General features: G+C 40.5%; 1 protein-coding gene across 4 annotated transcripts in view; it reads left to right on the forward strand.

The window, feature by feature from the left end:
• cpeb2 (cytoplasmic polyadenylation element binding protein 2) overlaps positions 1–13,620 on the forward strand; it is a 30,071-nt gene extending 16,451 nt beyond the window's left edge. The window contains exons 4-11 of one of the 4 annotated variants that reach the window (XM_074667806.1): positions 1,140–1,190; positions 2,090–2,113; positions 4,565–4,738; positions 4,846–4,935; positions 6,469–6,587; positions 6,667–6,781; positions 6,905–7,086; positions 9,219–13,620. In XM_074667806.1, the coding sequence (XP_074523907.1) occupies positions 1,140–1,190; positions 2,090–2,113; positions 4,565–4,738; positions 4,846–4,935; positions 6,469–6,587; positions 6,667–6,781; positions 6,905–7,086; positions 9,219–9,446 (983 nt within the window). In that variant the 3' untranslated portion in view covers positions 9,447–13,620. The remainder of the gene's footprint in view (positions 1–1,139; positions 1,191–2,089; positions 2,114–4,564; positions 4,739–4,845; positions 4,936–6,468; positions 6,588–6,666; positions 6,782–6,904; positions 7,087–9,218) is intronic. The other 3 variants (XM_074667807.1, XM_074667808.1, XM_074667809.1) reach the window with 3 other exon arrangements.
• Positions 13,621–13,772: the final 152 nt, after the last annotated feature.

The following is a 13,772-nucleotide window of genomic DNA, read 5'->3' on the forward strand; positions in this document are numbered from 1 at the left end:
ATTTACTTCAACTTGTATGGCATAAATGTATGAGTGCTGAAGACAAAATACTAGGGATGCATGATATTATCGGCACAATATCGGTATCAGCAGATAAAAGCTTAAAAACACGTTTATCGGTATCAGCAGATATGAAAATTTCTGCCGATATGCACAGCCGATAAGGTGCTATTCAGTTAGGATTATTATTATTATTTCCCATCTGAAAAATTAGCTCCTTAAATAAAATGTAGCACTTTATTTATTTGCACTGCAGAGCTCTGTGTCTGTTACCAGGTTGTTACAGTAGCTCTAAAATAATCAAATGCAACTTGTTTAAAAATGCATTGTACATTTAAAGTTCATGTGATCTAAAGAAATTATTTTTCTGGATTTCAATACTGAATGTCTTGAGTTTGAAAAAATAATACATTTCTTATTTATGGTAAAATCAAATGTTTTTTGTCTTGTTTTATGTGTGTTTCTTAAACAAATAAGACGTCACAATAAGAGTAACATATAAATTCCAGTACAGGATAGACTTAGCTTTCTTTACAGTGAAAAAAACAAACAAACTTGTGATTATTGGTATCGGTATCGGTATCGGCCAAAAGGGGTTTCAATATATCGGCATATCGGATATCGGCAAACATACAATTTCGTGCATCCCTACAAAATACCCTGCTTCAGTCAGCACCAACCTCTCAGAGTCTGATTCTTCCAGCAGAGAAGAAAATGAGCACTGCTTCAAGAAACTTCTGATAAAACAGAGTTAGTGTCTCATTCTGCTAACTCTCCTCTGTTTACCCGCTCAAATCGTCTTTATCATCAGGGATAAGAAGAGCTTTGTTTCTTTGTGTTCGTCACTGCAGACATGTGAGAGGATGCAGTGACATACTCGCAGGCTGTGGTTCAATCTGTGTGTGTTTGTTTGTGTGTGTTTCTGCTACCATGTACTCACACTAGCCTCACCCTGTCCTCTCCATCTGCTCTGTCTCATCCCTTTCCGTGTGTGTGTGTGTGTGTGTGTGTGTCTGTGTGTGTGTGTGTGTGTGTGTGTGTGTGTGTGTGTGTGTGTGTGTGTGTGTGTGTGTGTGTGTGTGTGTGTGTGTGTGTGTGTGTGTGTGTGTGTTTGCTTGCTTGCCTCTCTCTCATGTCAGGCCGTGTGGGATGCCCTAACCCCGGGGCTGACGGTCTGCTCATGCTCAATGGTAATTATCTCTCAGCATCATCTCCCTCTGGTCAAATGTTGGTCGTTTCCATCCAGCTGTTTCTCTGCACCGTCTGTTCTCTGAGGAACAATGGAAACATCAGGAGAACCGTTCTCATGATGCTTCCTCTGTTAATCTTTAGCCTCATTAGGCACACTCTGCACTCTCACTGTGGCACAATGGGGTCAAACCAGGTGACATTCGCATCTGTTAATCTGCTTTCAGTAGTTTTTTGACAAATCCACACAGTTTATTTGCAACAGAGTGGGCCTGTGTCCACGTCGTCCACATTTTTGCTGTAACTGAAGAGGTTAGAAGAGTTTTAGCCCTGCACACACTTTATTTTACGCAAAACATGAGGACAGGAGTCCTGTTGGCGTCAAACATGAAATCTGATTCGATAACTGTCTCAGCAGGACAGACATCTGGGTCAGGGAGCTTTAGTGAATAATTGTGATGGTGCTTTTTATTGTTTCTGGAGCCCGTCTTTTCCTCCTGAGACCCAGCAATCAGAAAATCATATCTGGCCCCGTGTTCCAGACAGATTGTGGCTCGTGTCTCTGAGGCCGAACATGCAGCTGCAGTTTGTCCCTGACAGAGGACACTGAGAGCTTTTCAGTGACGTAACATACGTGGAGCTTTTCCTGATTTTAAAAAATGGCTTTCCTCAGATCCAACAGAGTTTATAGAAAAGTGTAGTACGGGAGTAAAATGTGAGATAAATGAGGCAACAAACACAGTGAGCTACATTTAAGCGAAATCTTTTTTTTATTTTTCTGACATTGTATTTTTGAGACGTTGTTGGTTTATGATAACTGCACACTCAGCAGAGGTTATATGCTAATATTTGGGAATGTCTGCACAGCTGAAACTTGAATTTCTTACTTTCCCACATGCAGCCAGGAGCTATGGGAGACGTCGAGGTAAACTTTGTCTCTTTCCTTGTGGCTTCTTGTGGCATGCTTTTGTGCTTGAATGGAAACCAAACAGAGGCTGTTTGTCTGAAGCCAGAGGGGTTTCTGGGTTTGAACACAGGGACACGTCAACATTTTAATGTTGCTTTGTTTTGCTATCGTGAGGTATTAATTTTCTAGCTGAATTTGGCTGTCAAATATTGAATAAAAATCCTTGGACACAGCATGTTATCAGTAACCAAACATGCATTTTATCAAAGGTTTCATGTTTGTGTGTTTATTTGAAACACAGTGTCGTGTTTGTCTGTGCTCTATGGAAACATAAACTGTGTGAAAAACACCACTGGGTAAATGATTTAGAAACAAATGGTTTAATTATAATTTTAATATGATTTACATGAAACGATTTAGGGCTGCACAATACGTCATTTCAGTATTGTCATTGAGGTATCATGTGTAATATTCATATTGCAAGATTATGCAAGGTGAAGAAAAAGATCCATCTGGCCTTTCACTTGAGTTTATGTATCCTGTCTAATCTGAGTCACTTTACTAATAGATCTAAATGAGCATCCATTTATATGTTTCACCACTTTTCATATCACATAAGGTGCTATTTAACTGTTTTTGTGGTTATAAAGGCAGCATCTTCCAGATCTGTGCATTCAACTTTAGTCAGAACAGGCTCTGGGTTTAAGATTAAGTTTCAATCCGCTGACAGCCCATTTTATTGTCTATTTTGAGTCTTCTTTTTATGTCTTCTTTAAAAGATCTTGTGATCTTATAAGCTGCCGTAAAACTTGAAAAAGTCATAGTATAATGTTGAAGTAATTCTTTGCTTAAAGTTTGATTTTCTTTTTTCTCTTTCCTAGGCAGACCATTTTTACCAAACACATTGTACTTGTTTTAGAAATGTCTCTAAACATTAATTTTCTCACACAGGCTGAAGGGGCGCAGCATGTTGACTTATCTAATATATATCAATGTAACATTATTTGGACAGAGAGGAAAACTTTAATGATGGAACCTCTATGCAGGAGAGCGTTATTAAAAAGTTTGACTTGATGTGAGAAGAATCACATCAATAATTAACAGATATCAACAAAATTAAGACTCTTTGCTACTGTAAATAATGTTTACAGAGGCACAGAGAGACAGAGGCAGTTAGGTGAAAGTGTCATCTTTATTTTAGGGAAAATCCAGCTGAACAGAGTGAAGCATTATTCTTCTATCACAAAAAAAATCAAATATAAACCGCAGGAAAAAAAATATCACAAAAATATCATTTCCTCCAATATCCTGCAGCTCTAAAATGGTGTTTCTTTTTTTTTTTTTTTTTTTTTTTTTTTACAAAATGCCCTTAAATTTCTGATTTTTTTTGTCCCATGATTTCTCACTGCCCATAGATGCAGTTTTTTAGGTGTAGTCATATTTTATGACACATTTTATTTCACTATTTATCTCTTACATACAGAACCCCCTGAAGGGCCACGGAGAAAAAAAACCATCTGAGATTGGAACTGAAAAACTTTTTCAACATCCTGACCAAATTTCCTCAAATTCTGGGAACTTTCTCTAAAACTTTCACAACATCCTGGGAAACTTTTACAAGATCTTGCAGACATTTCTCACAGATCAAACTCCTGATTTAGGTCATGGCTCCAAAAAGTTTTTCACAGATGCAGCCAATAAATGAATTGGCTTTCTCATCAAATGAAAACTACATCCAGATTTTTAACAGAAGAACAAGCTGTCCACTGTGCTCAGACAGCTGTGACTCAATGTGCAGGGACCGTTTACAAATTGCTTGATACTTGAATGTAACTACCAATTCCCCTGAACAAACATGTTGCAAGATCTCAAAAAAGTCTCAGGATTTATGATAATTTTTCCAGGATCTGAAGAAAATTTTTCATGATCCAACCCATTTTCTTCCTCCATGTCCCATCAGACGTTCCACACAAACAACCGATCCCTAATCGTGAAAAACTGAAACGAGGCTCTTAAAGAAATTGTTCCGTGATGAGAATTTGTTTTTAAAAATATTTCGAACAATATATGCCTTTTTTCATAACTCTACATTTTGTATTCCTGAATTCTGTCCACTCTGGGCCTCCGTACAGCTGTGTGTTGTGAATTAACAGCTTGGCTCCACACAGCCTGCTTAGCACGCTTGCTTTTTCCTCCACACCGCTCAGGGAGCTCACAATCCCTCACTTTAATCTGGTGCTTTGTCTCACAGTCACCTGCTGTGAAGCTGTAATAAAAGCAGAAACATGGTTTGATTTTACGAGCGGCCTCCCCTCCGGTTGTGCCCTTGTCGCTGCAGAGAGTTACAGTCTCATAAAGCAGAGGCAGATATGAGCAATTTGACGGGTTTACATACATGATTGTGATTTGCGTGTTGCTGTCCATCCTTGGTTTTGCTGTAACATGATCTATCTTTCTTTCCTCTATCAGGTCGCTCCTCCCTCTTCCCCATTGATGACAATCTCCTCGATGACGGCCACGGCAACCAGGGTGTCCCAGGAGTCCTCGGCTCCCCAAACTGTTACCCCCACCAAAACGGGGAACGCATCGAGCGCTTCTCCCGTAAGGTGTTTGTGGGAGGTTTGCCCCCTGACATAGATGAAGGTGAGGATGATAACAGCCCTGTCTTTAGAGCAATGTTTCACTGACATTTCTCAGAAATCTTTCATTCCCCCTCATGCGTCTCTTTTGACCTCCTTTTCCTTCCTCAGATGAAATAACATCAAGCTTCCGCCGCTTTGGTCACTTGGTGGTGGACTGGCCTCACAAAGCAGAGAGCAAATCCTACTTCCCACCTAAAGGTACTGACAAAGGCAACGCGCCTCTTTATTCACCAGACATCTGTGGCTGCTGTGAAGCTCATCTGAGGATCTCTCCAAATCCATCGGGCTTCACTGGCAAAAACAAACAAAACAGTCCTTTGACATTCTTCCTGTACATATCCTTTTGTAACAAGAAGAACAATCTGAACCTCTGAAACAAAAAGAAAACACTTCACATGGATTTCTTTTGATTATGTTGAAAGCCGCTGCAGTCTGTATGCATAAATAATCTGTCTGTTCAGACCCTTCAAAACTGATCCCGGGTTTAAAGAAGCTGTGAGGAGTTCCTGAGTAATTCTTAAAAAGGCTCCTTTCTGTTTATGTGCCTAATTATAATCCACACTTTAAAATGAGCTCCTTAGCAAGGAGGTGGCGAGGCAGTCCCATTAAGACAGATCCTCCTCGCAGCATCTTTAAAAAAAGAAACTGGAACCCCCTCTAAATGAACTCTGAAACGCTATTCACACACTCACTAAACTTCTTAAATGTTTCCAAAATGTTTGAGATACACTTTTTAGATGCAAACAGGCAAATTTGTCTCCCAAATCAAACTGAATTTTTCCTGTAAGTTCTCTGAAAATACTTCTGTAGAAAGTCGGGTTGAGTCGATGTGAGAAAGCAGAAGGAAATGGTGCCATATTGGAAATACTGACTCAGGGGTGTGGGTTTTGAGCCTCATCACTTACAGCTATGGGGCGCCAGAGCTCCGATTGGACAAACTTGTGGTCTTAATTTTTCCTTAACCGCTGAGTTAGAAAAAAAAATCACCCCCCCCCCGTACAGTGTGTGCCAATAGTGAGATTAACAATTCAGACCCAAGCTGTTTTTTTTTTAACTAGGCTGTAAATGTGTCTTTTGATGCTGTAAAAGTTAGTTTTTTTAATTTGGTGTGTACGTGGTTTCAAGTTTTCTGCAGCCAGCCTCATCCAGATCACAGTAAACTTCTGCATAGGTTTCATTTCTTATAAACTGATGTTGCCTGTTGATGTAAACCAAGAGGAGCAACAAGTTACAGGATGAAGAAAAAAACATTGTTGAAAAAATAAGAATTATTTTCTTTAAAGTTATATTTTCTTTTAAGTTATATTTTCTGGGGGGGTTTTACGCAAGGACAGGGGATAGAGCAGGAAACAGGGTGAGAATGGGGAATGAAATGTGAAACAGGCCACGGGCTGGATTTGAACCTGGGCCACCTGCTCAAGGGTGAAACTCTTGGAGCACAACCTAGACCTCTTTGGCCATCTGTGCCCCAGAGAATCATTTTCAACACAAGAACAACAAAAATGTCAGCACATCTGTCTGCTAACACACATCACCAATATAAAGAAACTCTTATCATACTTATGTACAGCATGCTTTTGATGTCATGTGCCTGCCTACTGAAATCCATCACTCCATTTTACTTAAAAAAACACTTAATGCTATGACAGAGATATATGCACTAGCAATAAAATAAAACATGTGCACGTGTGAATGAAGCTTGAGGCTGTGGATTTCTGTGTCCGTTCCCAGGTTACGCGTTCCTGTTGTTCCAGGAGGAGACCTCTGTTCAGGCCTTGATTGAAGCCTGCATGGAGGAGGACGGGAAGCTCTACCTGTGTGTCTCCAGTCCTACCATCAAGGATAAACCTGTGAGTTTAACTGCTTCTGTAAAACAAAGTGCTGTCATGGAGTGGACTTTAAAGCTCACTCTGACTGCTTTAACTCCAGGTGCAAATTCGCCCGTGGAACCTGAGCGACAGTGACTTTGTGATGGATGGATCTCAGCCTCTGGATCCCCGCAAGACCATCTTTGTGGGAGGAGTCCCTCGTCCACTGAGAGCCAGTAATTACACAAACCTTTGTCTTTCTTAAATTATCTTGCATCAGTTTGTTGTATATTAGAAAAAAAACACTGCCTCAGACTTTTTTCTTCTGCCATTCATCAAAATCTTTCCCCTCTGTCTAGTTGAGCTGGCCATGATCATGGATCGTCTGTACGGGGGAGTTTGCTACGCAGGAATCGACACAGATCCAGAGCTGAAGTACCCAAAGGGGGCGGGGCGAGTTGCCTTCTCCAATCAGCAGAGTTACATCGCTGCCATCAGTGCCAGATTTGTCCAGCTGCAGCACGGAGACATCGACAAACGAGTACGGCCTCTTCTTCATTGAGTTCTCTTTCTTGTGTGTTTGCAGTGTATGGTCAGCAGGGTGTGTCACAATCTCTGATTTAGGGGCCGTTAATACAACAGCGGTTTTAGGGTGAATCGCAAAAGTTTTTTTGCGTTTCAGCGTTGCGCTTACACAGAAATGGCGGTCCAGCCGACCTAAAACGCAAACTTTTGACAACGATCTCCAGAGTGGGTTTTTTCTGAAACGCTGCTGATACCGTTGCCTTTCAAAACAATAAACCGTCGTTTTCAGTGGAAACGCTGATTTCACACTCCACTTGGCACGAGCGTTTGCAGTCCCTCAGCGTTTCTGTGTTAAAGCAGATATTTTTCACTGTGTTTTAGCCTTTTTAGATGAAACGTCATGTAAGCAGTGCCTTAGTCTCCTCTCTTTAGCTGGAATGCTAGGCTAGAGCTTGCTTCACATGTTTGGAAAGAAAATCAAACTAAATGTATGGTTAAAGTGTTTTAAGGAGACTTGTAAAAGTGGAAAACAAAACCTGAACAAATGGACAGCCTTATATTTTCCCAAAACAGAAAAACTACATGCTCCTGACCGCGGTGTTGTAATTCAGATCTATGTGCAGCAAGTCTACTTTCAGGCATCTAGCACCTCTTTCTTGGGGTTTTAACTTGTTAAAGGAAACTTTTTCCTTTCCACTGTTTTCAAGTGTTTGTACCTGAAGGACAGTGGCGTACACAGGCGGCCTCAGTACAGCACACTTTTTGTGGCATTTCCACTGACTAATCCTGGGACAGATCCCCAACTAACAGAGACGAGCCGTCCCACTTTTGGGATTCTTCTGTTGGGGTGCCAGACAAAACCAATCCAACCCCAGATGGTGGAGATAGAGACACTGCAGTCTGTTGATTGGTCAAAAGATTCGTCACCTACTATGCGACAGCGGCTGTATATGTCCATGGGGCACACATACTCTGCTGAAACAAAACTTGATTGTGCTTTTTAACAGAACCACCCGACAATCATCAAAGAAGACAAATAGCTGGATGTCTTCCATCATTTTTTTTTGTTGGTGTACTCTGAGTCGCGCTGCTATGGCCTCACACCATCATGTAACTGACACAGCTATTGGCATCAGGCTTAAACTCTTCCTTCCAACCTGGACCAAGCTGTATTGATCCAAACCAGACTGCTTGTTGAAAATGAGGCTTCAGTTCTGTGTTGTCTCATGGGCACTATAGCATGCTTTTTTTCCATACACTGTACAAAACATGGATGTAGCCCCCCCCCCCCCAACGCCACCCATCTGTTTCTGAAACAGGAAATGATTGTTGCTATTGCGGCCATATTGGTAGTGGCAAAGGCTTCGTGTACAGCTATAGGGCGCCTGCCGGTCACGTGACCCTGAGCTGTGCCTCTGATTGGGCCAGCTTGCGATCTTTTTATCGCAAGCTGGCTCTCATTATGAAAAAAAATTCACCCCCTGTTTTTTGAACCAGGCTGTAAATAGGTTAATTTCTGCTTTGAAAACTGCTTTTTGTGGCTTGGTGTATTTGTGACTTCCGGTATGTCCAGAATCAGCCTCAAGCTGACACTTGAGAAACAGCAGATTTTAGCACTTCCGCATTGTCTCTTATTCTTAGAGTGGAGGTTGCCACTTGGTTTTTGCCACCCACAAAAGCACTTTAGCTCGTGTTTTGCAACAATTGAGACGGTGGCACAAAGTGTTGTAGAATGGCCACCATTGATTTATGATCCCATCACACTGTGTCCATAGAAAAACTTCTCAGAGGAAACGTGTAAAAATGTGCCAGCTCACCTTGAACTCCAAACAAGGTCACTTGTGAATCTTTTATCATAAAATGATCCAGAATATTGGATTTAAAAGTCATGACATCATCACATGTTGAGTCTCTGAGCCGAGTGCAAGGCTTGAAGGTGACTCACTGTTTTCTGAGTTTGAGAGTATGTGTGTGTGTGTGTGTGTGTGTGTGTGTGTAGTGAGCATCACCAGTAAAAGTAGGTTGTTCCTATGGCAGTTAAAAGCTTAGTAAGCCTGATTGAATTAGCTTTGCTCCCAGTCTCTGCTGCCATGAGCCCTTCATGAACACTCACATTGTGTTTCTTTTTTTGTGTGTGTGTATGTTCAGGTGGAGGTGAAGCCGTACGTCCTGGATGATCAGCTGTGTGATGAGTGTCAGGGTGCCCGCTGTGGAGGGAAGTTCGCTCCTTTCTTCTGCGCTAACGTCACCTGTCTGCAGTACTACTGCGAGTTCTGCTGGGCCAACATCCACTCCCGCGCCGGGCGAGAGTTTCACAAGCCACTGGTCAAAGAGGGAGCCGACCGCCCGCGCCAGATCCACTTCCGCTGGAACTGAAGACGCAACCACATCCATGGGGATACGGCCGGGGGAAAGGGAAACAAAACACTGGCTAACAGGAAGAGCATCGCTCTGCCTCTCCTGCTCTCCTAAGCTATCAGTATAACCAACGTACGTAACACTAAACAGTATATACTCTATATATCTATATATCTTTTGTAGCAGCCAAACACCACAAGCCTCAGTTTTTCACCAAAACCCCCCTCACATCTCAGGCTCTGACAACTCTACAACTCTTTTGTGGTACTTTCATCTTTTCTAAGAGGAGATTTAAAAAGAGATTGATTTTTGTAGGTTTTTTTATTATTATTATTTTTGTATGTGAGATTCAAAGTAGATATGGGAATGTTTTTGCATGGGGGCAGCTTGTCTGTCTGTTTGTCTGCTGCTAGCCACCCTACAGTGCGTGTAGTGCACACTTGTTTCTGGGAAAATCTTGATTCTCTAACGTTGACTACGCCTGCCCCAGGTCATTAACCAAAGGTAGCAAAAAAAAAGGTAGGAAGCATCAAATTGACACAATTTCTGCCGCTAAACAAAAGGTTGTTTTCTAACGTTGCCATGGGCTCTTTCTTCTTTTTAGAGGGTTTATTATAAAAACAGATGATAGGGTTATTTCTGCGCTCATACTGACCCTTTGAGTGATACCTCAAAATACTGAATCTGGTTTCTGCTCTTCAACATTTATACCTAACAAGCTATTTTAGAAGCTTTGCTGCTATATATACATATATACGAATAAATGTGTAGGTATTATATATTAATGCCATTTATAAACCAGAATCATATGAAATGAAATGCAGTATGCACAACCACTAATGGCCCCCATTGCCGTGGAAAGTGCATGTAATGACATTAGGATTAGCTACACAAATAGCATGCAGGAGAGATGTGTGAGAGAAAAAATAACAAAAACAAACCAATGAAATAATAAATTATGACATAAATTTAGTGAGTAGCATGATCATCTATTAAAAAATTGCCTAAGAGGGAAAAAATCTGACAAATAAGTTAAAAAAGACGTATTTAAACTTGCATGCGTTGGTGTTTATCCGTCGTTTGATCCGTTTACATACTTAAAGACTAAAAAAGTGATATCAGTTCTTCTGTAGACTTAGCAGACGCCATCTTTTTGTAACACGATGGCTCGTATGGCAAAAAAAAAATCTTGTGGAGAAGCAGAGTGGTGTTCAGTGGTGTGTGTCGGTGTCGTCCCCGTGCTGTGTGACTGTTTTTTAGCGTAGACTGAGGCTCTAGTTTAGTTACCAACTGATTCTGTAGAGGAGAATTCAGACATCCTAATAACTCTGCCTTCACCCTCCTTCGTCTCTGTAAAGCTCCAAAGATTAATCTGATGTAGCATCGCCCTGACAGAGCAAATGCAAACACAACACTTCAGGGTGATTGAGAACACAGGCACTATATTTAGATATCTGGGGTTGAAATAATTATTGGTTCAAAGTTTTTAAGTTGCTTCGGCTGACAGCTGAGGCACTGGCTGTCATGACTCCAGTGTATTCCTTTGGAGAAGCCAGTCAAAGTTTGAAGAAGGTTGGTGATCTGCACCTTTACTCAATGCCACAAAAAATGTGTTAAATGTGACCTGGCAAGTTGAGATGTTTTTGTGATTTTTTTTTTTGTGGCACTGAGTCAGATTGTTAATTTCAAAAAGGATCTTTATGTAGAGGATAATGTGTAGTGAATGGGTGGTTATGCTTGTTTGGATTCCCACAGGGTGCAAAAAGGGTGTTTGAGTCTCATCCTGAAGGGATTCATCTGTTCACAACATGTTATCACCCCACCAACAAAAGACAGATTTAATTTATCTTTGGTGTTTCCGTCACTTCAACGTTGGCTCACTTTAAACAGAAATGAGCCAAATGTATCACCTTTGAACGGTGTTGCTGCAATCTCTACCTAAAGTGATTTTGTAGAGATCAGCAGCTTAGAGGTGCTCTCACCAGCTTGAATGTCTGTGTCCAGATTGCAGGACAGGATGTTACCCTTCTTCTCTCTACCAGAGATGGTTGGGGGGGTCCTGTAGATCTTTAGGCTGCCTTTACATCTAATCTGTCATGATTTCCCTATCCTGAAGACCAGCCTGAGACAGAAACTAACCTTTTTTACCACAGTGTCAACAGGCAGAGGGGTGTATGGCTGCAAATTGACCTGATTTAATATCTATGTTCAGGTTATTTTTGACATTTGCAAGTCCAAGCAGAGCCTTCGAGTAGCTGGTCTGCTGCTAACTGGATTTGTTAGTGTCATTGTGTGTTTCACAAATACTCAGTTGACCGGTAACCACAGCTTTTCAACACCAAATTCACACAATAACACAATTAAACTGACAGAATGAGGCAGCAACGCTCATGTTCCTTACGGTGAAATTATTGTTTTTGTCCAGACAGTCTGGGCTTATCAGTCAGGAGAAATAACATTAAATAAAAGTGCTTTGATTGGCTGAGTTGTCCCTAAAATTAACACCACAGCCCTGTCAGCCTGTTGTTCTTCTGACAGCTGAAGCAGCTTCAAACCTTTCGACTAATAACTCATTCAGACCTCAGAATACATGAAACAAACCCCAGGTTTGGATTTCCCTGTCCATCAAACTGTTTATTTTGTGAGGATGAGTTAAAAGAATCCGACTTTGATGCTGTTAAAATCCAGAGACAGGTCTGGATCACTTCCTGACAGATCTCCACATGGACGATACTAAAGATAAAACTCTCTCTTCTTTGTTGGTCTGTCGGATTTTACACCCCTGAACTTCTCTTTAAAACTATTTAGGGACAATCTTTTTTGTGAGGACGGAGACCCTGCCGTCTGTTTGGTACTGTAAAAGTGTGTCGCTCTCGTGTCGTCGTGGTTTTTTGTGCTCCACGCCCCCGCTGTGTGCTCCTCTGTGTCTGTGTTCAGGCGTCAAAGTGTACTGTTACAAAACCTTAATGAAACTTATTTACTTCTAGTTGAATTTGTCGGTGTCAACTACTTACCCATCACTGGCCCTACAGTATGTTTTTTATAATATATATTATGCACTACTTTTCTATACTCCCACCTGTTTTACTTCTTCTCCACCCTCCTGAGTGATTTCAGTGCAGAATCCTCCACCTATTTATAATTCTACAGATGATTTATTAAATTTTTATTTTTTCATGATTACTTATTTAAGATGTAGCGTGAAGCAGTGGTCTTAAGTTATCTATATATTCTGTATGAGTAGAGCAGGAATCCGATATGTTCTAATATATTCTGATGTAGTCTGGATGTTGTGAGGACCGGGAGTCAGAGCGTGTGACAACAGAAGGAGCTCCCGTCGTCCCCTCGTGGCTTTCTGTTCTCATGATGCGAACATGTTTGAATATCGTCACCTGTAACACTTGACTCGTGCTGTTTTATTGTGAGGTTCTATTTTCTATGTTGAACACTGTTACTTTGTTCTGTATGTGTCTTTGTTTTTGTAAAAATCATATTTATTTCACTATTTTTGTAGAGGAAAAAACTATTTGATTTGATTGTATTTTTCTATTTAAATGAGACTATTACACAGTTTATTTCCCCCCCTCCCCTCTCTTGTGCTAGTTCTGTCCAAAAGTTCTGTTCAAAGACAAAGAATCACGTCATTCACATCCACGTTGTTGGATAACTTCTTCTTTTGATACACACTGATGACACATTTCATTTGAAGGAAGGAAACATGAAGGTTTTATTCTATTCTTGGAAGACACTTGAGATTCTCCCCTGTTGCATCGAGGCCTCGGCTGCCTGTCCTCGTAGATGCTCTGAAACTTGAATATAACACATTTTGAAAGGCTGACTAACCTCGAATCTGTGTTGTGATGTGCAATACTGTTTCTAATGTTTGTATAAAAGTAAGAACTACAGTGTAAACCTTTTTAATGCAGATTTATTTTTTTCATTGCATATTTTGCAGATTTCTGATCCACAGTGTCATTTTTTACTGTCAGAAAAATAAAACCCCGTTTTTTCATTGCAACTATTTTTAAATCCAGATATCTTTGTACTGATGTAAATGATTGTAGTTATTTTGGATAGTGTTTTGCTAACAAAAGGAGAGACTTTTTCATGCATATTTCTATTTCATTTCATCTTGTTTTATCCCACCTTTTCTTTCATTTAATAGTAGCAGATTTCTTGGAATAATTTTTCATATTTAAATGTCATTGGTATTATTTTGTATTTTTATGTGGAAATACACTATATATAAATTTAAGATGCTAATTGCTAAGATATTATTTTGAGTTTAATTATTTTTAAAGCTAAATATTTGTAATTTTATTGTTAAAGTGACTAATTTCTAAA

The sequence above is a fragment of the Halichoeres trimaculatus genome, unplaced genomic scaffold (genome assembly GCF_033239565.1).
Source record: "Halichoeres trimaculatus isolate MK-OKI-2021-1 unplaced genomic scaffold, fHalTri1.1 fHalTri1_scaffold_4, whole genome shotgun sequence".
Classification (NCBI taxonomy): Eukaryota; Metazoa; Chordata; class Actinopteri; order Labriformes; family Labridae; genus Halichoeres; species Halichoeres trimaculatus.